Source organism: Mastomys coucha, unplaced genomic scaffold (genome assembly GCF_008632895.1).
Source record: "Mastomys coucha isolate ucsf_1 unplaced genomic scaffold, UCSF_Mcou_1 pScaffold22, whole genome shotgun sequence".
NCBI lineage: Eukaryota > Metazoa > Chordata > Mammalia > Rodentia > Muridae > Mastomys > Mastomys coucha.
Window position 1 is genome coordinate 74,223,670 of NW_022196905.1, and position 25,161 is coordinate 74,248,830.

A 25,161-nucleotide genomic window follows, 5' to 3' on the forward strand; every position below is an offset into this window, starting at 1 on the left:
GAGAGAGAGAGAGAGAGAGAGAGAGCACAAACTGGTAATGGCTTTTGAATCCTAAAAGCCCACTCCTGGTAACAGCATCTTCAACAGTGCTTTACCTCCTAATCCTTCAAAAACAGTTCCCCAAACTAGGAACCAAGATTCAAATATTTTAACCTGTGGGAGTCATTTGCATTCAAACAACTGTAATGATTTTTTTTTTCCTATTCCCTTTGCCCCATTTTATTGCCAAGGCTTAGTACTAAATGTTTTAAAAGAGATTGTTACAAAGTTCATGCACAAATATCATCTCATCTGAAATTTTGAAACATTTCATGGATAAATTATCAGGGAAAGTATCATATTAATTTATATCCTTCTTTTTTTTTTTTGGTGCTGGCTATTAAACCTAGAGCCTTGCACATACTATGCACGTGATCTGCTGGTGAGCTATAACTCCAACCCACATTATTCTTTCTTGAAGAAAAAAATCATTTCATATTAGAGACCAATAGTAATCTGATTATTTTCTGCAGGAGGCTTAGATAAAGGGTGACATAAAGTAGTATTGGGTATTCAAAGGCTGCAGTGGAAAGATAAACTTTATAATCTAACGTTAGATAGCCTATCTTCTCTTGTTATATAGTGGGAGAAGCAGTTTAACTGTCTAAGGTGTATGTGTCTTTTTAACTTTCTTGAAATAATTCCTTAATTTACTTCACAGAAAATTAAGATAATCTGAATTTGGTTCTACCACCATTATTCCTGAATACTTAATGTGTATTAGATCCTTATGAGTTGGAGTCACTGTGGCCAACAAATTTCCTCAAGCATTTAAGTTCACTTACACACTACCACTTGCCTTAAAAATGACCAAGAAGAACTATGTTCATAAATCTGTATCAGAAAATGCTTCGGTCTGATTATGTAAGCACATAATCACAGACGTTGCTGTCCTACGTGTTTTCAGTGTCTTCAGTATTGTCCAGTAGTGCATTAGGAAGTAGATAAAATTGATCCTGCTGTGAGTATCAGTACATGCTTGTTTGTCTAGGTATATGCTTAAATGTAAGGAATGTTCCTTGTGATTCTTGTGTAAAATTACATTTAGTTTTATAACAAAAATTATGTTATTTATTTAAAGAAAAGAGAAAGTGATTTTTAAAAAGTAATTTTGCAGAGAGGACCCTTGTAATCTCAAAGTTTTGTATTTTTCTTTCTGTTTAAAACTATATAAAGGCACTCCATTTTAGTGTTGTTTAATATGTAAACATAATGGCTATACATTATGTATAGTGTGGTTGCTAAAAGTTAGTTTATAAATTAAAAAAATAATACATAGCATCTATAGAAACACTTTGTTTCTTCAGCTGATGGATCTATAATCTTCATGATAGTCCTATGGGTGTGAAATTGCTAAATAAAACATTAACACTTCTATGTTAAATATTCCTATAACATGTATTCTTGAGTGGATGATCACAGATTTTCATCCAAGCTTAGCAAAGTCACAGTATAACTTTTCAAAATAAAGCCATGGTTGTTTCCTTCTTGCTGATGAAATACCCAAAAGAAGCAATTTAGTGGAGGAAGGACATATTTAAAGGGTGCATCCCATCACAGCAAGCAGGGATGCAGGCGGAAGCAGCTCATAGCCCCAGCTGTAGCAAAGGGAGCATGTGAACACTTGGGTAGACCAGGAGTCAGAGAGACCAGAAGGGGGGCAGGAGTCAGAGAGACCAGAAGGGGGGCAGGAGTCAGGAGTGTAATTTTCAAGGTCTGTGCAACAGAAACTCCCTTCTACCAACTAGGCCTCACCTCCTGAAGGATCAAAACCTCCCTCAAACAACACTAATGACTAGAGACGAAGTCTTCAACCACATTAGTTTGTAGGGGAAGTATTTACAGTGGAACCAAAACACCTGTTACATGTCAGATAGTATATTTGCACAAGAAAGAGAAGATATGGAGTAATTTTCTTGTCCTTAAAGAGAAATGCAGAGTTTAAATGCTATTGTGACAGATGATTTATCTATCAGCTGTCTAGATCTTGTACACTGATTGCTGCTTAGAAGTAACTGTATTATAACTTTGGTGTTGCTTGAACCTAGTACCAGTTACAAATTACTTCTATAGCTCTCTGTCATTACATGAAATACGGAATGAGTGGAATATTTAGCAGGCCTTGTTGTTTTTAAAGAAAATACATGCTGAAGAGTGAACATGATTTCACAAGAAAATAAAACAGACAGGCTAGCCTCTAGGCTTCTTGGGGAAGACTCTATTTGAGTGCTATCACGATTACCTTATGGTTCTCATGTTTGCTTCAATATTAAGTTAATTTTATGAAAAATAAATGGTAGAATTTTTGTTCTAAGTTTTTGAACTACTTGAATAGCATAATATGCTACTGTTGTGAGCATACAACTCCAGAAACAGAGACAAAAATGTTTGTGTTGTTCAACAATCTCAAAAATTCATTGGATAACAACAAAGCCATCAATGAAACATTCTACAGTTTCAGTGACTGTGATTTGTCATGTAATTTGCCTACCTTAGTCAAGGCAAATGAAGAGTCTTTTATTCTTATTCGGTCTTAACTCTTCATATTAGCTCTCATGCCTCGCAGTGCACTGTGAACATAGCTACATCGCTACAGGTGTAGGTAGGTGTTACAGAATAAATACAAGCTAGAGAGGCTTGAGCAGAGTCCAGGAAGGTTCAGAACTGGACTGAGAATGAGCCTTACTAATAAGATACTGAGCCAGACCAGCACTTGGAGGGAGCTGCTCCTGGGGCTGCTGGAGTCAGGTTCGAGAGTGATGCTTGCAGACAGAAATCAGCTGCAAGATTGAGTAGAAAACAGTGGGTCAAGACTAGGACCAGGTGACCAAACAAGTGGATAGGTACAGTGTCCGATAGGCTCTGTCCACAGCAGGTAAGAGAGCTCAAGCAAGGCTCCAGGAACAGTTCTGGGAGGCCTTGGCCCTTGGCACACACCAGGTAGATGATGGGGCCATGCTTTCACTATGGTAAGTACCTATCACTTCATAGAGCCCAGAAGGGAGGAGAAAGGGAAGGAAGGAGGAAGGGGAGGAAGGGTGGGAGAAGGAGAGAGAGAGTAACAGAGAGAGAGAGAGAGAGAGAGAGAGAGAGAGAGAATATATATTATGCCATTTTCTTGGTCTGGCATGTCTAATAAGATCTTGGACTTGATTTCCCTAATATGATTTTTAATACACTCTATGCCCCTCTAGTCTCAGTTCACTTATAGACTGGGTCCCTTTCTATTCCTAGGAATAACTCAATTCATCAGGTTCTCCTGGGCTGGTGGTATCTGACAGACAGTCTAGGTCTAGAAACAGATGGCCTAGTTTTGGAGTCCATCTAAGGTCTACAGTCATCATCTCCCCTCAAAATGGAGTCAAATGCTGCTTGTAAGGTAGAGTGTTCTAGGCCATTGAACAGTCGTCTCCCCCCCACACACACACACACACAGAGCACTGTCTCACACATTATAGAGTAATTGAGAGCAGGGTACAATCTGATCTCAATACCTCCTTTCTAGTTTCTAAATATAAACAACTTTTAAAATGAACCAAACACCTTAGCCACTCTGTATACTTTTCATCAGTCTCCTAGAAATGTTAAGTATGTGTGTAGAAAAGGTAAATGCTCTAAGGATCCACAGTCAATCCAGTTATTTTATAGGCATGTCACATACACTACTCTCTTGACACTTGAAAAATTACATCAAACGTTTATCATTTCATCAGAGACCATGGAGTCAAATTAGTATGTTAATGCCTTGCTAGATTCAGCTGTCCCTCCATCACCAAGCACAGTGAAAAGTGGTGAATCCAGAGATTCATGGCTTTAAAGAATATTTGAGCACATGGCTTTTATGTGCTCAGCCTTAACTGGACATTTATACCACCCCTCTCAGACTCAATGCCCACTCTGGGAGACAGGGTGGGGGAGGGTGGGGAGGCATAAAAACCAGGAAGAACTGGGAGATATGGAGAGGAGGTAGCAAAATGCTATCTGGAGAGCTTGGCCTAGCCATTGCAGGCATGATCTCACTACAGCTGTTGGTTGCTGTTGCTGGGCTTGGACAAGAGTGGGTCAGTTAACAGCCATTCCTGGATGAAGAGGAGCGGGGAGGGGTTCATAGGCCTTATGTTTCCCTGGTGGATTCTGAGTAACAGGCCACTCTGCCTTTGTGTACCAGAGCGAGTCTACCAGGTCCCAATGGGTATTTCCAAATTTGTAGCTAGGCAGACAGTCCTGGTTAAAATCAGTGGGTCAGAAAATGAGAAGGCCTGTGGGTAAGGGTCCTTTAAGGATGAGACATAAAAGGTGGGAGAGAAAAATGAGCAGAAGCTGAGAGTGAATAGAATGTACTATAAAAGTGCATGGAATTGTCACAGACCAAACTTAATCAATAAAGAAAATACTAGTCTATTGCTTCTAAGTGCTGTAAGACTAGGAGTCTCACCTCTCTCTGTCTCATTTATAAACTGCAGGTATCAGAGCACTCTTTGGCACATAATAAATTAGTAAAGTAGCAGAAACACAGTCATTGCTCATTTGTATCTGAACATTATTTTAAGCAGCAATAGAGTTCCCTTATATAATAGGTCTGAGCTCACAAAAGAATTAGAAATGCCCTCAACAAAGTGGGTGATGCCCACAGACCAGCTGCTCTGTCAAAGGTCAACTGCTGGCTCTCTATATTCTGAGTTTGGCTGAGAGGAGGAACTCTATGGATGTTCCTCTCTTCTTATTTTGAATTTGTAAGCCCGGAAAAGTCATTTGATGCCTCAGTTTTATAAGATTTATTTATTTATTTATTTAATGTATATGAGTACAATGTAGCTGTACTGATGGTTGTGAGCCATCATATGGTTGCGGGGAATTTAAATTCAGGACCTCTGCTCGCTCTGGTCAGCCCTGCTCACTCTGGCTTTAAGATTTATTTATTGTTATATCTAAGGCACACCAGAAGAGGGTGTCAGATCTCATTATGAATGGTTGTGAGCCACCATGTGGTTGCTGGGATTTGAACTCAGGACCTTCAGAAGAATGGTCAGTCCTCTTAACAGCTGAGCCATCTCTGCAGCCCATTTTACTGTTTAAAGTGAAGATTGTGAATGGTAGCTTCTCACTGGCTTATTTTCTGAGTTAGAGCAGTCTCTGAATTGTATTCTTAATATTGCTCTTAGGAAACAGATAGGTGGGAAACTCCCATTATGTCTGTGTCATAGGACAACCTTTAAAATATACACGGTTGAATTAATATCTAAATCCATTATTTGTTTATTCATGTATAAATATGTGTAAATGCTCACTGTACAGCAGTAGCATTGTCCTAGTGTACAGGGAGAGATTTTGATAGATTTGGATTCGAATCCAGTTCCTGTCACTTAACAGCATACAAAGTTGCCAGGAAACCTATTTGAGTTTTCAAAAACATGCAGAACCTAAACTTAGGAGAACAGATTGACTTCTGTCAGCTCCCTAATGAAGATGAGTATACCCACACAACATACACTTCGAACATAATTAAAGCATAGGTAAAATAATTATAAAGATAAGTATGGGTGCCACCAAATAATGGAAGCATTAATACAGTACAAAAAATTTAGTGATTTTTAGCTTTCTGAGATCTAACGTGTAGCAGCAGATAATTTTGACTATATTATATTATATTATATTTTCACTTATTATCATATATAATAAGGCCATTATGATTGCATGTTTATTAAAACACTTAATTTTCTCTATTTACAATAAGGATAATATCCTAAGAGAGAACCAGGAGGTGTAAGTAGATCAAATTACAAAAATAAATATCCCACTACATGGCTGATAGTCTGTGTTTTTCCTCTCTCAAGAGGCCATGCAGCCAAGTCCTACAAATGAATTCTGAAAGATGCTGGATAATATCTTCATGCGTAATATCAGTGCTTCACTTTTAAGAGTGTGTCTAATCAAATATGCTGCCACCTACTGCTAACCATGGGGATCAGGGAGAATGTCTTTCTACCCTGAGCATTGCACAAGTAGCCAAAAGCCACACTCAGCTCTGGGATGGTTTTAGTTTTCTTGTTTCTTCTACTGGGCCCTTGGGAGGCTTGCTTTAGTAATGGACCTTAGTTTCAAATGAACACTTGGCAAGTGCAAAGCACAAACTGCTTTTGCAGTCAGCCAGAACATTGTCTATTGAAATGAGGGTAATAAAAGAAACATTTGTAACAGGAAAACCGCAAAAAGAGTAATGCTTTGAAGAGAGGGAAGAAGAAAATGGACAACTGAAAAAAAAAAAAAAGCTGAAGGTTTTCCCTGGATAGAAAACAGAATGTTGTCTGTAAAGTGAAATTTACATTAAGATTACATGGCTTTCTTTTCTGCCTTAAGTATTACATCTTTTGAAAAGCAGTTTATCCCAAATATGATTGTTGTATAGTCAAGGATAGTAATGCCTTACTAGAATAGTTTTATTCCCTTAGTATTGTATTAAAAGCCTACATATGATTGATAATTGTAGAAACGTAAAGCAGTTCATGATGACAGACTTTCTTTTCTGCTCATGGGATGGCTTCTGGTGCTAGGGATAAAACTTAGGACCTTGCATATGCTAGAAGAGCATTGTCCTGCTGAGCAGAATCAAGGACTCCCATTTGCTTCACACACTCTCACTATGCAATCCTCACTGACCTATAATTTGTGATCATCTGGCCTCTGCCTCCCAGTTCTAGAATCTCAGATATGCATATAGCCCAAGGTCCATTTTCATAGCAAAGTACTATACACCTGAGACATGCAACAAGAGAACAGTGCACTTCCTGATTATAGGATAGTGATTTGCTTATTGTTTGATGTCATGTTTCCTCACTTTAAAATTAATAATTTATAATATCACTCTATAATTTTGATCATACTTAAGTGAAATTACAAATATATGTGTATTATAAAACAATAATCACTAAATATTGCCATTTGTTGTCACACTTTTCTGTATATTCTACAAAACTTGCATTAATGTTTTAAGTTATAATTGTTTAAGATAGGCTGGAGGAAAAAAAACTAAAGAAAATAAGTCAAATATCACTATTTGACTAATGTTTTGAAATATAAAGTTTTACAGTGGATAGTATTTTGGAGAATTGAAAGGAATTTTCTTTTCTTTTCTGTTTTTTTTTTTTTTTTTTTTTTTTTTTTTTTTTTTTTTTTTTGGATGGTGGGAGGAGGTAGGGAATAAGGCTATGAAGACACACTCAATGTGGGCAAAGTAATAAAAATAACTAAGCAAAACACTCAGCTAGGATAAAACGCTAAATGTAAGTAGTCACTCACATTTATCTTTTCCACACAGTATCCTTTCCGAGATACGTAGCACGCAGTCGCTTAGCCCACCATTTGATTAAGCTTGCTGTCTTCAGCTGAGATGGCACAGCAACATCCACTGAGACATTGTCACAGCATCCTTTCCTTATGGAAGATCAAGACTCTCCTAGCATGCGATGAGAGCTGGAACCTCAACAAGCAACAGCTTTTCTGGGGATTCAGATATTTCTTTTGTCAGTATCTATCAATAAGACAAGGCTTTTTCACAAGCTCAAGGGACATCGTGTATTTCACTAGTACTTAACTCTGCCAAAAGCTGGCATCCAACAGGGCCCATGGGATCCCGGCGGAGCAGTTAGCACAGAGGAGCTGGGAGGCAAGGATAGATGGTTAAAATCGACAGTTCCTCTTTTTAAATTCTAACAGAATTGGACAAGCTCTTCTTTTAGGCATTTCTCAGTGACACAGTTCCAAGGAGAGAAATTCGATCTTCATTCTTGGAATTAGGATGTCTGTATTGTGCTGATTTTTTTTTTTTTTTTGATAGTATCCACTTCACTATGACTATCTCGAGATAGAGCCATTTTCAAGGAAAGATGTTCATGTTCCCAGGTTCTTTACACTTTGTGTTGCCTAGTGTTTTTCTTTAGTGATAAACATAGATTGATCAGTCAGGGACATTCTAGACTGTTTATTGAGAAACATTTAGCTCTGCCATGTTACTCCATTGCCGTAGTCTGCCCCAGGTTTTGCGGATCGATCCTCTGTTGTCTTCTGCTTCCTCACTTCACACTCTTAACTTAGAGGGTCGTTACCCTTGGTGAGGCCGAATTCAGAAGAAATCATTTTAACAAAACATGTGCTAGCATATAAGCCAGATTTAGATACTGGAAACGCTCGTTGATGGAGTCATCTGTCATATAATCTGTCACTCAAAACAGAGGTAGGGACGTAGTGAGATGGAAATGGAACAGGGGTGCTCTATCCCAGAGGCTCCGTGTCAGAGAAGGAGACTGCAGATGTGGGACTATTAATCCTGTGTGATTCAAATAATGAGTAAAAAGAGGAGAGAGTTTTCAGAATGCCGTGGAGAAGCTCATGGGGGGCTTTGAGCATGAAGTAAAGATGGTCTACTTTTGTTTTGAGAGTATCCGGAAACCATTCAAGAGTTTAAAAGGGAGAGTAACCCAGTCTAGTTTTTACTCTTAAGACACACCTCTGGGGAAAGGTAGAAAAGGCTTTGAGGTAATTTCAGAAAAAAAAAAAAAAGAAAGAAAGAAAGAAAGAAAGAAAAGAAACATTTCTATTACACGGTGGTGCTATTTCTAAAATGTTTTGCTGTGATGAGATAGTCTTTAAAAAAAATTGGCTCCTTTAATTAGAATACAGTGATGCACACACTGAATCTCTAATAAAAGATCTTTTTGAAAATTGTAAGGCTAGAGCCACCATAAGTAAAACTCCTGTAGCAGTTTGCCATTGTCTTGTACATATGTATAGCCATGTACTTTTATAGAGAAAATTATTGCTGAACTAATCTTCCTCCTAGTTAAATGCTAATTAAAATATCAAGTTTTAAACAAGGCATTCATCTTGAAAGTGTTCTGCAGTGCCTGTATAATTCTCGAGAAAGAAGACAATTGAAAAACAATTTCTATTTTAAAAGTATTTTTCTCTTCTAGCTCAAAGAGGTTCGCAAACAAGTTAATTTGAGCATAAGATTATTTAGCTAATAACAGGTAACTCTACAAGTCTCTGTTTTTTACGTGATCAAACTTAAAAAGACAAAGAACGAGTGAGGCTTTGTTTGAAATAAAAACTACAGCTCATTATCAATGAAAAGATTATAGTCCTTGTCAAAAAGCTTAACAGTTCCTCTAAGTGGTCCCTTCACAAATACAAATGAGAAGTGGTTTTATTTAAATTAAAGAAGAAAAAAAACATGTGATATTCACTTTTAACTATTGCCTTAACATTTCCCCAGGAGCAAGAAGTCAAATTTTCTGTCATCTGAAAAAAAATTTTTTCACCTGAAAAAAAATCAAAATATTCTTGCATCCCAGTGATGATACATTGACATGAATTATAAAACGAATAATAGTGTTAACATTCGTAATTTTTAATTTATTTTTACCATCCAATATTTTGATGTAAATTTGCTGATCTCTAAATCTGCTTTTAGTCACAGATTAAACATTTTGAAATATTTTATTAAACAACAACATGAACTAACTAGTACCCTCGGAGCTCCCAGGGTCTCAACCACCAACCAAGGACTGCACATAGAGGGGTCTGATTGTTCAAGCAGCATGTGTATGGTAGAGGATTGCAAAATCCATCATCAATAGGAGGAGAGGACCTCGGCCCTGTGAAGGTTCTGTGCCCCAGTGTAGGGGAATGCCAGGGCCAGAAAGTGGGAGAGGGCGGGGTGGCAGGCATGGGGAGGGGGGAGGCAACAGGGGTTTGTTTTTGTTTGTTTTTTTGTTTTTTGGAGGGGAAACTGGGAATGGAGAAATTCGCATGTAAATAAAGAAAATATCTAAAATAAAAAAAAAAGTTACTTAATCTACAGTAGACATCAAAGTTAATGACTATGTTTTATGAACCCCGAGCTCTTGTATTAGAATGATAAATACTGAAGTGTATGACCATTTTTAGTCTGCTGTAGCTGTTACCAGAAAAACAGTCAAAACCCTACTGTATCCACTCACCAACAGTGATGCACTCCTAGTACATCAGTGACTGGGGACAGATAGGAAAACCTACAGGGGTTTCAGACAGAGGAAAGAGACACAATCAGCCAAGCTTTACAATTTAGAGCACACAACGCACTTGGGAGCAGAACAGAAAAGAGATACTCTTCCTCCTTCTCCCAGCTTGAAGCAGTTGTAGGTATAACAGCCTACATTACCATTTTCCCTGCCCACTTTCCTTTCATATAAAGAAAACAAAGAGAAAGCAGAAAACTAAGATGGTAAGGCAAACCAAGAAAGATGAAGTCAGAGAGCATCATGCTAGGAATCTATGATTACAGTGGTTTGATGTTCAGAAAGCAATGCCTTCCACCTCTGCCATACCAGTTCTGGATGGGGAAGTTTTATGGACACCAAATTCTCTCTCATGAATGTGGCATCTCTTCTGTGGCAACTGAGACTTGGCAAATCAGACTTTTATCATTATGCAGTTGACTTATGAAAGACAAGATTGTCATAGGAATCTTCGAAGTCTCTTAGGATTAGTTAGCCTGTACCAGGCTGAAGCCAATGTCTCATAGTCTCCTGTTAATAAGTGAAGTTAGTAATTTAGTGACATAACTTCTTCTGAAGTGCTTACAATTCACATTAATAAATCAGACTTGGTTGTTTTTAAAACTTGGGTCAGTTCTAAAAGTAGAGCAAATCAAATATAATAATACTCAAATCAAATATAATAATAGATTAGATTCAGAATTGCTCTTTTTGAGATTATAATACAAATATAATATTGTTGTTCCTTCCCTCTTCCTCTTCTGCTCCTCCCATATACTCCTCCATGCCCTCCTTTAAATTTATGGCCTTTCTTTTCATTAATTGTGAAAGGATTTTTCTTTCTGTTCTCTCTTTTTCTTATTTTTCCTTTATCATATTTAGAAACTTATATTATCTAACATTACATATAAACATATATATACATAGCTAATATAAATCACATGTTTATATATTATATTTAAGTATATAATATATATGTGTGTGTATAAATGTAACAAAGACTTCCATCTTTCTTATTTTTAAGGTCAGTTCTTCCTTCTCCAAAAGAGAAGTGAGAGCTGGTCCAGACAGTTCCTGTGAACATGACTGAAAAGAGCCCCTCACATCCACCCCCCTCACCTCCCCAACATGTATATATGAGAGGATTTCTTTTGGGTCTATCATCTATAGTCTGTCATGGCCACAGGGCATGACAAGGCATGACTCTATCCAAGGCAGTGGAGGTGGAAGTCAGCTTGCTCACATCTCGCTCTCCTTGAGTCAGCGAGCAGCGAGCCCCTCGGGCCACCTGGCAGAGATATAATATGTAGGTCTTCCCCGCCTCACCCCCCCCATCTATTGGCCCTCCCCCTTCTAGCTAGGCCTTTCCTCCTACTAAGTGCACAATTTCTCAAGCCCCCATCTGTCGACTAACTTTCCAAAATGAACTTGTGGTGAACTGTTCACATTCAAACCGCAGCATCTAATATGAATATAATATTTTATCTATCTTTTCTCTATGCCTAGTTCGAAAATTGTAAGTGGAGGGTTTATGGTTTTAATTCTTTATTGTGAGTAAGGCTGAGAGCATTGAGAAGCTTACAGAGAGTCTTACTGTGCTGTAATCTTATTTTCTATGATTAGAGTTGACAAATAAAACCACCCAAAAAGCATCTGTTTGGAGAGGACAAATGGCTGGTTTAGTATTCTAGTGGCACTCTGATACCTTGGTACTGGCAAGTTTTTGCCACATCTAAAATGCAAATGAAGTAGTGGATTTATAGCTCCTTAATATTTTTTTAAGTGTCAAAAAACTTGATTTCTGATCTTGGGACTTCCTGATGTTGTACTATGAGCGGCAATGTAGGTGGATTTTTTTGTTTTTTTGTTTTCCAATTGTGTTTCAGGGATTTCTACCACAGGACCCCTGGGTATGGGAAGCACGACCACCAGCACCACCCTCCGAACCACAACCTGGAACATAGGGAGGAGTACCACCACCCCATCCTTGCCTGGCAGAAGAAACCGCAGTACCAGCACGCCATCCCCAGCGGTGGAGGTGCTGGATGACGTCACCACACACCTGCCATCTGCAGCCTCCCAAATCCCAGCTATGGAAGAGAGCTGCGAGGCTGTGGAAGCCCGAGAAATCATGTGGTTTAAGACCCGACAGGGGCAAGTAGCAAAGCAGCCATGCCCAGCAGGAACCATAGGTAAGCCTGCCCCAGCCAGCCTAACCCAGGGCTTCCTTGATTTTTGCTTGCGTTCTTTCACACTGAGTTTGTTTCTCTTTTCCTGTTTTCTCCTCTCCTCTTAGTTCTCATCTTGGTTTTGGCTTTGTTGTTACCAATCACTTTATTGTCATTTGATTACGTTACGTTATGAACTCAACCAAATGAGGGCTCCATTGTCAGCATTTGATAAAAGAACCTGCAGAAGTCACGACCTTTTGAGTAATAGCTTTCATTTAGTGTTAGTGCTTGAGGTAAGATGCTGCTCCACAAAGCCAGATCCTCTCTGCAGCATCTCGGCACTGTCCTTGGATTGCTTTATTTGGTCGTATGTTCTTAACAGTGGGTAGATATTAGTAGCAGAAACTGAGGTGTGGAGACTTCTATATGACAGGATGACCATTGATCACATCGTGCGTTTAAAAAAGGAGAAAGGCGTGAGTACCTTTTATGTAGTTGTCCTCTGCTGGCCAAAGGTACCTGACATGGTCATGGTCATGAGCCTTCTGATGGGAGCCATCTCCTATTCACAAGCATCGATCTAAGAATAATGTCCCCTACTTCTTCCAGAAGATAATTAAATAGATGCCCCTGCACCTATTTTATTTCTGCCGTATTTATAATATACCAAGGTGCAGTCATAGTTATCATTTTAAGACAAATATTCTACTTTTCTTATCATTTGCATTGAACTTCATAGTACTTGACACGCCAACAAATATTTGCATTACTCCTCAAACACACACACACACACACTCACACACACATTTGATATACGTACATGTGTTCTTATGGGCCGTTTCTGAACATTATTCCCTTGAGTCTTTTTATTGTGGATATGTAATTTTAGATTCCATAATAGAGAGTGCTGGGAACACCAGAGATGGTCTTGTTTTTTTTTTTTTATCAGTGCAAAGTACTTAAAAATTTAGCACCCTTCTTTCTCTCTCTGAAAAGAGAATGGGAATACTTGTTTCTAACATTTTCTGTGGCATTGGAAACAGAAAGCCCCATAGACTTCCTTCTTTTTTTTTTTTACTTCGAAGGTCAGTCCCTCTCTCTCTAGTAGAGAAGTGAGAACAACCTGGCTGCTCTCGAGAGTTCCTGTGAGCATGAGTGAAAACCACTATTTGAAAGCGAGTGCTTTACACCACTGAAACATATCATCACTGTCCTGTGAAAATCAAGGAAGAATATCAGTGTAGCCCCTTTGAAGTTCTCCCAGGGCTTAAAGGTTACTGCCAGTATACCCACACCCTGATTTCACAGATCTCTGCCTTCTTGTTAGACCTGAAGGCCAAACCTACACATGTTCTCCTTGAATTTTGGTCTTAGTTTCCTCACTTTAACTTCAGCAATATTCAGATCCATCTCCTCTTCTACTAGGGATGCTTTTCTGAAACCTGAATCTAACCACTCTTTTCTTCTTAAAAATCTTCACTAATTTCTAGTGTAGTAGATCAAGGCGCTTTATGGCCCAACTTTCTTGCCTTTCCAGGTTCATTAAATAAAACTTCAACCAGCAGAAGCCACATTCAAAAGTCTTGACCTCTCCCAAAGGTGACATATTTCCTCTACTTGAGATGGCCTATCCCACCTAGTTTTCCTGAAAGCCTACATTGCTAATATTATCTTACCCTTATGAACAGAACACAGTCAAATAAAACAATCTCTCTTTGGTCTTAATTCATGAAATTCTTCCCCACCCCCATGATAGTTGCCAACAAACTCTTAAAAACACTGAATTCTTTTAATTTGTTGTTTAACATTTGTCCACTTTCATTTACTTTCAAAGCATTGTCTCTGGAGCTTAAGAGATACTATCTCAATACAATTATCCAATTTTTAAATATGCACATATATATGCATGTATGTATTTGCTTGAAGTGACTCTAAGAAATATGATTTGAGTATTTGAAACAGGAATGTCTCTTTCTGTCTGTAGGTGTATCAACTTACTTATGTCTTGCTCCTGATGGAGTATGGGATCCCCAAGGACCAGACCTCAGCAACTGCTCTTCTCCTTGGGTCAATCACATAACACAGAAGGTAAATAAGCCCATAAGGGAAGCTTAACAGGCTCTGTCTCTTTGTTGTTGATTACTTGTGCTGAAAATCAAAGAGGATACCTTAAAAATTAATCTATAACAGTACATTTTAATGCAATTTTATTTTAAAAGAATTTAAAATTAAAAGAAAAACCTTTAATACATGATGTGCTAATTTCAAGATTCTGTTGTTTTTAAATTGAAAATCATATGCTAAGCGAGGCATTATTATTTATAGTAAGTTTATTATTAATCACATTTTTATCAAACTTTAAGCTACAGAGATATACATCCAAGAGGCATTACCCATCAAGCAAGAAAAAAAATTAAGCTTCCATGCATATGGATTTTCCCTCTGGAAATAATAAAATAATACGGAAAATTCTACCTCTTGAATCTTGAGCAGCTTGCAGAATGTTGTGTAACCTAGTCATTTATCAGTGCTAAAAGTACACACATTTGTGATGACATCTTCAGACTCAAATTTGGGCTTATTCAGTTGCAATATGTTGAACATTTTTAGTATTAATGCAATGTGGGGCTTTGAATTGATTTCATTACAAACAGAGACCAGATGTGCATTTATGCCAAAAGGGCTATGGGATGGATCCTTATTACAGCAATTTATGTGGATTTATGCACTTCTAAAATGCAGAGTCCAGCTATAGCACATTAGCCATGCTGTGAAATTTCTGGAGGATATGTTTTTGGGGGCCTGAGAAATATTACAAATGATGGCCTTCCTAAAAGCCTGCCTGGACCATTTACTCTTTTCTGTATTTGTTTTTAACCAGGCTTATCCTCAATAATATTCTGTATAATAATCCATAAATACCTACCCAGTAGATCATTTACCGAATGAGCTCTAACTATCTGTGCACCGTCGATCAAGCAAGAGCTGGGGGTATTACTGACTCTGTGACTCTCGTACATATGCAACTCCATACTTGTTGCTGTTCATAATGAGGCTTCTCCAATTTCGGTACTGTTCCTGCCACAGTTTTTATGTCCTTTGATTTTATTACAATGTAGCTCAGACCCCGGGGCAAATAACTCTCCCTGGATGTGATCAGACTAAGAGATCAGCAGCATATCTTTTTACATTAGCAACTTAAAAAAAAAAAAAAGTTCCCTAGATACTTAGCCCAGGGGTTAATATAAATTCAATAATAATTCACCTAGAAAGCTGAGTGTTTTCATGATAATTTCTGAATATGCTTGGGCTATTTCATTGCAGAAATTACCGGGTGACTTGAACTGATAATGATAGTTAATTCCCTCCTTTCCTCTGCAGCCCTGCTAATCTTAGGACAAAAGAGATAATTCCTTTTAAAGACCAGACAGCTGTTGCCCATTTGATTCATGGAGGAGATGTTTTGTTTTATAATAAATTGGTCTTGTTCATCCAAAGCATTTCTGCTTAATCCTTATGGGTCTATAAAGTTTGGGTAGATTATAATTACATTTAAATTAAAGAATTTAGTCAACTGGAATTTATAACCATGATGTAAGTTTATAAAGTGCTCAGAAGAATCTTTTGAGCTCTCTCCGTCATTCTATAGCAGAGGAGGCTCGAGGAGGCTCAGGGAGGCTATACGTTTAGGACACTCCGCTTATCCACACACTGGCTAGCCTGGGATTCAGCCGTTCTCACGTTCACAGCCGCATGTACTCACGAGCAGGCTCTCTTCACTGTCCATTCTTCCTTCCTTCCTGATTGTGTCTGTTATATCCGCTGTGTGAATATGAATGACACTGGGATTGAGTTCTTCTCCCAGCTCCTGACTCTCCATACATGTTTTTCCCTACCTCTCCTTTTCTGTTGTCCCCTTTGTCATGGCCTTTTCTTTTAACTTCATCTGTATATAAGTATACTATTACTTATATAGTCATTTACTCTCCTATTTTTTCTTCTGTTTTTTTTCTAACAGGTTAAAAGATTGAAGAAAAAATATGTATATATGTATGTATGTGTATGTATGTATGTATTATGTATGTATGTATGTATGTATGTATGTATGTATTGTGTATGTGTAGTAGTCCCTCATTTCACTGAAACACAGTAGTATCTACCTGCATAGTAAGGTTGGGAGTAGACATTCCCTGAAGTGTGATACCTCTCTGCCTTGCCTTATGTGATTATCATAACATGTGGCTTTTTTTCTTCCTTTATTGTTCTGAAGTCTGGAAAGTCTAGCATAGGGTTGACAACAGATTCAGTTTTCAGTAAGGGCCAGTTTTTATGTTCAGGCAGCTGTTTAATACTACTTTTATAAAAGTATCAATCCCATCTACAGAAGGTTTTGCCCCCAATACCCAGTTCATTCTCCCAAAGTTCCACCTTTCAATCACCTTGGTTTCATCTGATACATTTATACATCAGGGTTTACACTGAATCCATAATAACCCTCCATCCCCATGGCTTTATAGGACTGCTAAGGAACACTGGGGACTTGAGCCAAAGTTCATTATAGCTGAACTCTAGTAGACAAGACATTAACTAAGGTCTTTATCAATCTTCCCATCTGTAAAATAGGATAGATCCTTAATTTGAATAGGAATGTGTGCTTGCTATTTATTAGCACTATTATAGATTTCAAGTATACAATTTAAAATCTAGGAAGCTTTATTTAGCTGGACAAAGCAAACTTAATATTTACACTAAAAAATGAATTATGCTATCCTCTTAACAGTCAGTCTAGAAGAAAGAAGACAGGCAACAAATAATAGTGGTTGGGACTTGCAAATGAAATTCGGCTACTTATATACTGATTAACTTAAAGAGGAAATTTTATGTGACAGTAGACATTAGATTACATTTCACTAAAGAGAACTATGTTATACACTTATAAATTTGTTATAAACAAACTCGCTAGGATTCTTCCATGATAATTTTTTTTTTTTTAATTAAAAAGTACATCTTGTGCAGAAAAGGGGAAGAATGTATACCCATCAGGTCTTTATTCCAACAGGGATCAGGGGACACATTTAAAAACAGGAAGATAGGAAACATCATGAATATGGGAGATGGCAAGATGTATGGATAAATGGAGGACAAAATAGTAAAAGGAAGATAAATATGTAGACATTTATAGATTCATAGATCTTCAAATTGGCTTAAAAATACTTTTCAGTTATAACTGAAAGAAACATGCTGTGCTAGAGTCCAGCACACCAAACCATATATGATACCACATCCTATTCTCTTACCCACTTTAAGGATGACTACAGAATTATCTCTGGCATGAACTTGGGGTTCATATTGAGCTCAATGTTTCAAAAGTGGAATTTATATTTTCTATTTTGCATACCTTTAGAGTACATTTTATCGTATTATCTCACCAGTGTACTATTTCCATTTCAGTCTGTAATATTGATATTTTTGAACAGCTCCCATATTCTTGTGCATGCTGAGTGCTTGCTCCTGCTTGGCCTGCTCCAGCAATTATGTGAAAAAGATCTGGCTGAATTTTCACAGACAATGGTTTTGTTTTCTTCACAACAAACTCAACTCCCTTTATTTTGTTTCTATATAAGCTACTGGCAGATTCTGAGATAATGTGGTCTTTTCCTGGGTTTTCTGAAGATGATTTATAGAGTTTTAGACATAATTTTAGCACTTTATAATATAGACTAATCCAGTTATTTCCCCCCCAGAATACCAGGTTGAATTCTGCTCCTGTTTCTTACAGGTCCTATTTTAACTTTCTTAGATTAAGAATAGAATTCATATAAATAGTTTCTTTAATCTTATCAGATTGTGGGATGTATTGGTCACTATTCTCTAGGAATAGAACTAAGAGAATGATCATATGTACCAAAAAGGGATGTAGTAGATTGGCTTACACAATAGGGGATTTGTAGTCCAGCAATGGCTGTCTATACACTGGAAAGGATTGAGACCTCAATAACTGCTTAGTCTGTCAGGATGACACAAGATGTCTGAGACTGGATGTTTCAGTATTCCCAAACTGGAGCTAAAGGTCTGGAAGGTTCCTGGAGAGCTACTACTCTTTAATCCACATTTGAAAGACAAAGAAACTGGGTTCAAATGTCAGAAAAGTGTGGCCACCATAGCCATAGCAATAGCACAGATACACTCACTGGCAGGACAGAAGCTGGGCAGGCAAAAGCAACATTGCTTTATCCTTGGACTTCTGTGTTTCTGGGCACCTGGCTCAGGTACTGCTCATTCTGGAGAAGGGTTTCTCTAACTTAATCCTTCCTGGACACACTCTGACATACCTGCCCAGAGTAATGTCTGTTAGTTGATTATAGATTCAATCACAACACTTCATGGTTTCCAAAACCTTACACCTACTTAATTTACTTCCATTTCTTACATACATATATTTTGTTCGTATATTCACTTGGGTCAGGTATACATTAGAATACTTAGAGCCCTCAAAGAAACAGTACCTACATAGTAATGTAGTAAGTAATTTCTACGTATATTTTTACTCCTTACCAATGGTTGATAAAGCTCATAAAAATCTCAAAGTTGATTTAAATTTTAATTAAAAATTGTTTTTGCTTGTGTCAAAGTTTAAAAGGGTACTGTGTATCAACACATTATCTCTTTGTTCATAACTATAATGCTAAGCAATAGCAACTAGCTTCCTCTGCACTGATTAAGTCCTGGGTATAATCCTACCACATCAATACCGGCACTAGTTTGCTAATCTTATAAAACTCATGAAGTTTCTCAGTATGTATGTATGTATGTATGTATGTATGTATGTATATGTATATATATATGTGTGTGTGTACATATATATGAAATAACTTTATTAATAGTTAATAAAAAATACCTAAGAGGCATTTTAATCACTGTTTTAAGTGAGGAAAGGGTTTATTTCAAACATGCCTCTGCAAAACAAAAACTTGAAGCAGATTAAAAATATGCATGCATTTTAATACAGAATTATATTATGGTAAGTCACAATAATAAGAGAGAAAACTAAGGTTATCAGAGCAATCTTTCAGATACCAGTGAAGAGAACCTGAGCAGAGAAGGCCACCAGGAAAACATGGTCATAAAACTGAGCTCAGATTGTGCGGACAGTGGGAAAACCCAGTCAATGGTGTCCCCATGCAATTATGTAAAGCAGAGGCTGGGAGGAGCACATCCCTTGTGACTCCACATTCTATGGGTACTAACTGAGACCGGGAAAGTGTGAAAACTCCTCTTCAGCCAGTTCTCCCTCCCCACACTGGAAGACCAACCCCTACCACACTGGAAGACCACCCCCTACCTGGGTCACCTCTGGCTCCTTCGTTTCACTTTTGATTCGTTTTTGAGTTATTAGCATCTAAGTGCAAATCTGGATAGTACCTTCCCATTTTGTCAACCTTTTCAGGAACAGGTGCTGTTTTTGTTGTTGTTGTTTTTGTTTGTTTGTTTGTTTGTTTGTTTTACTTAGAGCTTACTTCTCCAGCGGTCTAAACTCTAGCTACAGTACCCTAAGTACAGCTAGCCTTAGGGCTTTCAACTCTTCTTTCCTACTGACTAATCCTTCTGCCTGGAAACCAGCATCTGCCTCTATTTCTAATCTCTTCCTTTCCACTGTGTTTCAAACTAAATTGTCCTCAGAGAAGCATTTTCTAAATTATTTTGTAACCTCACACATTCCAGGTAAAATTCCTACCAATCATTCTACTTCACATGGTTCCTACATTCCAGCCAATAAAACTAAGGATGTGTAGAGATAGGTTTTTAATAACTCTGCTGGTAGTAATTAAGACATTTAAACAAATAATCATGTTCTTCACTACTATATTCACAGATCTTAACACAGTGGCACAGAAATCTAAATCATAGGGCAAAGGGTGAAGTTCAGTGGGAAACTAAGGACTCAGGCAGAAGGAGGCTTTCTGATACAGTCCCTCCACCCATTAAATAATGCACTGATTAATGTGCTGATTAAAGAGCAAGTGTGAATATAGGTTAAATGAGCTATTGCTCAAATGATGTACTCATGTTATAAAAATGGTAGACACATCAATTGATAATAGATAGATGATAGATACAGAGATAAGTAAACAAATTAATAGAGTTAGACATATTTTTCTACCTAAAAAATTAAGAACTAGCTTTAAGTATTCATGTGCACATGACATTCATACTAAGCAGAAATTTTTACCAGACTAGGCTCAGGAAGCTTGTCTTGGGAACCAGTCAGTGCCCTATAGAAAGTCTAGGGAAAGAAATAAAGCCTCTGTCAGTGGTCCAAGAATAGAAAAGAGGAAACTACCCAACCAGTGTGCTTCTTAACTCAGGGTGGAGTGGCTGGTAACCAATGTATGTATTTAGTCAGCTTCGTCATGGTGATAAAATATCAGACAAAAATCAACCTAAAGGAGCAGAGATTTATATATGCCCATGGGTTAAGAAGTCTCTGTCCAGAGTGTGATGATATCAGGGCTCTGGTCCCTTGTTGAAGCTGACCATTAGGGCAGCAGGAACATGTGGAGGAGATGCTCATCTTGCTCCCAGTAGCCAAGAAGCAACAAGGGGAAGCCATAGCAGGATGTACCCTTTCTAGGCACACTTCCAGTGACTTCTTCCCTCTACCCTTACCCTACCTTGTAGTTACATCACCTCCAAATTGTGCCACTAAGTTACGTTGCTATGACCTAACAATAAAGAACTTATGGGAAGAAAGTCAGGTTGGGAGTAGGCTCCACTGTCGTGGGGAAAGAATGATGGTGGGCAGATGTTTTCATGGTGGTAAGCTCGAGCAAGCAGAAAGCAGAGTAAGCAGGTACCAGGACTGAGTTTTCAAACATCAGTGCCTTCACCAATAACCCAATAATCCCATCAAGGAACATGTCCTAATGGTACTTCAGTGTCCCAAGATGGACCAACTGTAGAGGACCGCATGCTAATGGGCATTTCACATTCAAACCTTAACATAAAGATCCCAAGTAATACCAGGTAAGGTGCTCAAAGGCAAATGAGCCATCTTTCGTTTCTCAGGGGTAATTTTTTTTTAATTCAGTTTTAAGGCTCAAATGACACAGAGACAGAATATTTATAGGAATTTTTAGTTAATTTAAATTTTTTTGCATATACCTTTCCCACCCACCCCCTACCCCCCAAGACAGGGTTTCTCTGTATGGCTCTGGGTGTCCTGGAATTTACTCTGTAGACCAGGCTGGCCTCGAACTCCAGGCTTGCCTCCCAAGTGCTGGGATTAAAGGCATGCGCCACCATACACATATACCCTTTTTTTTTCCTCGCAACTTTCATAGCTTTTAGTCTCAATGTACATGTGTGTAGTGGAATTGTCTTCTCTACATAAAGAACTCTGGGTATACCCTTTTGTTTGTTTTAGTTTTAATAGGGTTTCTCTGTGTAGCCCCTGTGCTCCTGGAGCATTCAGTGATCCGTTCCATGCTACTTCCCCAGTGCTAGGATTACAGGTGCATCCTGTCTCGCCCACGTTAAGCCAATACTTCTTGAAAGTTAAATATGGTTACTGTTTTGAAGATAACCCATTAGTGATTCAGTGGCTCCCATGACTGCATTGTTCTGTTATCAGTACATAAATAAACAGCAGGATCATTTATCATCAGCCTTGGCTTAATAATCTTTTGTTTTAATGCTTCACAACTATATGCAAAAAAATTAAATATTTATATACTCAAACCTTAATCCTTTTTTAATTTTATTCTAAAACCCAGTGATATAATAATATGGAAGTGTATACTTGTACACTTCAAAGAAAATTAACAGGTATTTTGAATATAAAGATTTAAAAGAAATTCATGAACCCATTACATTATACTTGGTGTACTCTATTTCAGTTAATTTTATGTAATAATTTCTGCAAAATGCTGATTAACTTTAGCAATAACTTTACCAATAGCAGTACTTTAATATTTTATGTTAATATATGATATAATGTTTATATATTATATATGTTTATATTCATAAGTTAATATACATGCTGATTATATATATAATATTTTTTAAAATTTAAATATCAGCAATAAGGATTTTTCTTTTATTTCTGAATTGTCAAACTTTGGTATATTTTAGTATATTCATATAGATATGTACATAAAGACAGAGATTGTAATATATATGTGTGTATGAAATGTTTTATAAATAGTATGTTTCTAGCAGTGTATCTTAAAGACTAATGTCAAGAGTATTTATTTCCTTCATAACTTTAAATTGTTGACATTGTACATTTATAATTGACTTGTTTTATTAAGTCATAACTTCTTTTGATTTCAGTTATAAGCTTAATTGGATGCCTTTGAATGTTTATTTTTGACAACTTCAGATTATTTCTTATATCCAATTGTTGTAAGATTTAATATCAATATTTTGCTATATACAGTTGATAGGAGTGACATTCATTTTCATAACCTTATCAATGTTTGCTATTATTACATTTCATATTTCACTTTAGGTTTTTCATATGTGTTTGTGAGTCTGAATGTGGTTGTAAATTATCTAGATGTCCCAATCACCTCAATTTATTTATTTAGTGTTTACTGTCATTTTGTTTTTGATTGTTTGGTCCTTCTGTGCACATGAAGCATCTCTGAGTAGTCTCTATATCACTAGCTGTGTCATCCTAAACAATCATTGGGAGATAGTTTATAAGGAGAAGGTTTTTTATTGTTTGCCAGCCTTATATAATATAGCAGAATAAGAAAACTAAATTTAAGTAATGATGCACATATATTTAAATAGTGGAGTATGTTATAGTTTAGAAAGATACACAAAGACTCTCTCTGGAAAATTGAATCTATAGAGAAAGATTTTCATTATATTCTTCTTTATTGTGCAAATGAGTTGTAATATTGTTTTAGAAATTGAAAATATTATTGAAATTTAATTGTATAAATTTTTAAAGAAGGCTAATGAACATTTTGAGCCAGGAAGTGATAATTATTTACCTTTTAAGATATTTCTCACTTCATTCTTTTTCAAATTATTAACTTTTATTTCTTATTAAAACTTTAGATTAAAATATGCTTATATTATTTCCCCCTTCTCGGTGCCCGCTCAAACCACTCTAGTGTTCCCTCTCACTCCCTCTCAAATTGGTGCTCTCTTACACACATCTATAGAATATATACACACATGTACATAAGCATGTACATTCAATCTGCTAAGTCTCTTTGCTGTGGCTTGTGCATATATGATTAGGGATGAATTTCTATATAAGACATGAAAATAGAAAGACGACCATGTAAAGAGAAAGGAAGGAAAGATGGAGACAGAGAGGGTGGGGGCTAGAGAAGGCGATAGAACATAAGTACTGTGAGTGTAGACATGGGGGATAATGGACCACTCTTCCTGTTAGACAACTAAGTAGGAAATGGGCCCTTGTTCTCCACAGGATGCCTCAACCCAGACCTTGCTCTTAAGTCTATTTGCTCTGTCCATAACTTCTAGGAGATGTGTGTTCTGTGACCAGTAGATCATTCCAGTGCTTCTCTTGTCCTGAGTTGACTTAGTGTCATGACCTGGTTCTAGTATGTGAAACTTCATGTGAATTATTGCATATGGTGCTGGCAAGGCCCCACGATATCAACAGGAAATTCACATCATGGTCTTCTTCTGTCTCTATTGGTGTCTCCCATCATTCTCAATGAGTGAATTTTATGTTTTATGTTTTCTTGTCTCAAGGTTATTAAGTATATTCAGGAGGGCACAGAATATTGTTCTGAAATTTTTTTTAACATCTTTAGATCTCATATGATTTTTTAAAAGAATATACTTAGAAAGTCAGTGTGTTTCAGAAAGGGAAAAACACAAAGAAAGTAGCAAGTAATTGGCTACTTGATGTGTTAGGAGAAAACTTACATGTTTTGTAAAGGGATCATGACCATGTTGAAAGCATGGGTTTTACAGAGAGTACATTTCAAAGATCTTAGAAACTGGTGAATTTGCTTAGTACTCACCCAGTGCACTAAGGGCTCATCTTGGCATGAAGGAAGCGTGGACAGCCTCTGATAATATAGATTAGGGACCCACAAGAAGCTCTCATCAAACTCCAATTTAGAGACCAACAGAGAAAATAGTAGGACACACCTCAGACTTAACAACCCAAATGACTAACTGAGGTGAGAAATAATCTTTAGAGGGAATTTTCCACAAAAAGCCCCTTAACAACAAGACTTTAAAGTGAGGCTTTGAAGAAAAGAGACTTATCAGGAAACAACGGAGTGCTCCGAGGTAACGGTAGCATTTAAAAACTGTTTCTTGCCTCAACAATTTTAACTTACGTACAAAAGAAATTGTTCAAGGAGACCAATGAAACTACTCATGGAAAACATTTTTTTTTCCTTTCTTTTTAAAAATTTCTATTTAAAAATAATAGCTGAAATCTGGAGAAACAGCTGCCAATATTGCCAGAGAGCTAGCAGAACAGACCAGAAATCATTTGAACGCTGGGGACATCACCTACTCAGTTCGTGCCATGGACCAGCTGGTTGGCCTCCTGGATGTCCAGCTCCGGAATTTGACACCAGGGGGAAAAGACAGCGCTGCCCGCAGCTTGAACAAGGTGAGAACCTCAGCTGTGTCTGTCTTTCAGTTACAAGAAAACTCAGTGAGGCAGTCTTGTTCAGTTTGTCTTCTTTCAAGTTCCATTGTTCACAGCGAACCAATCCTTACATTCAATTGACTTTACTATCTCATTGTAATTACATTATGATCTTATTTGACTTTTAATTTAGAGAAATATGTGCCAGTCTCATCATACGCATTTTGTGTTTGCTTTTCAACTTGTGCTAGTACTTTCTCAGTTTTTTTTTAATGTTAAGTTGTAGCAAAATTTGTGTAGGTCCAGGCTACTGGTTATT

General features: G+C 37.3%; 1 protein-coding gene across 25 annotated transcripts in view; it reads left to right on the plus strand.

Annotated features, from left to right (window-relative positions):
* Window positions 1-25,161, plus strand: part of Adgrl3 (adhesion G protein-coupled receptor L3) — a 485,843-nt gene that overhangs the window by 302,299 nt on the left and 158,383 nt on the right. For all 25 annotated transcript variants that reach the window (XM_031342882.1, XM_031342858.1, XM_031342860.1 and 22 more), the window contains 3 exons: window positions 11,960-12,265; window positions 14,229-14,332; window positions 24,678-24,863. In XM_031342882.1, coding sequence (XP_031198742.1) covers window positions 11,960-12,265; window positions 14,229-14,332; window positions 24,678-24,863 — 596 coding nt within the window. The remainder of the gene's footprint in view (window positions 1-11,959; window positions 12,266-14,228; window positions 14,333-24,677; window positions 24,864-25,161) is intronic.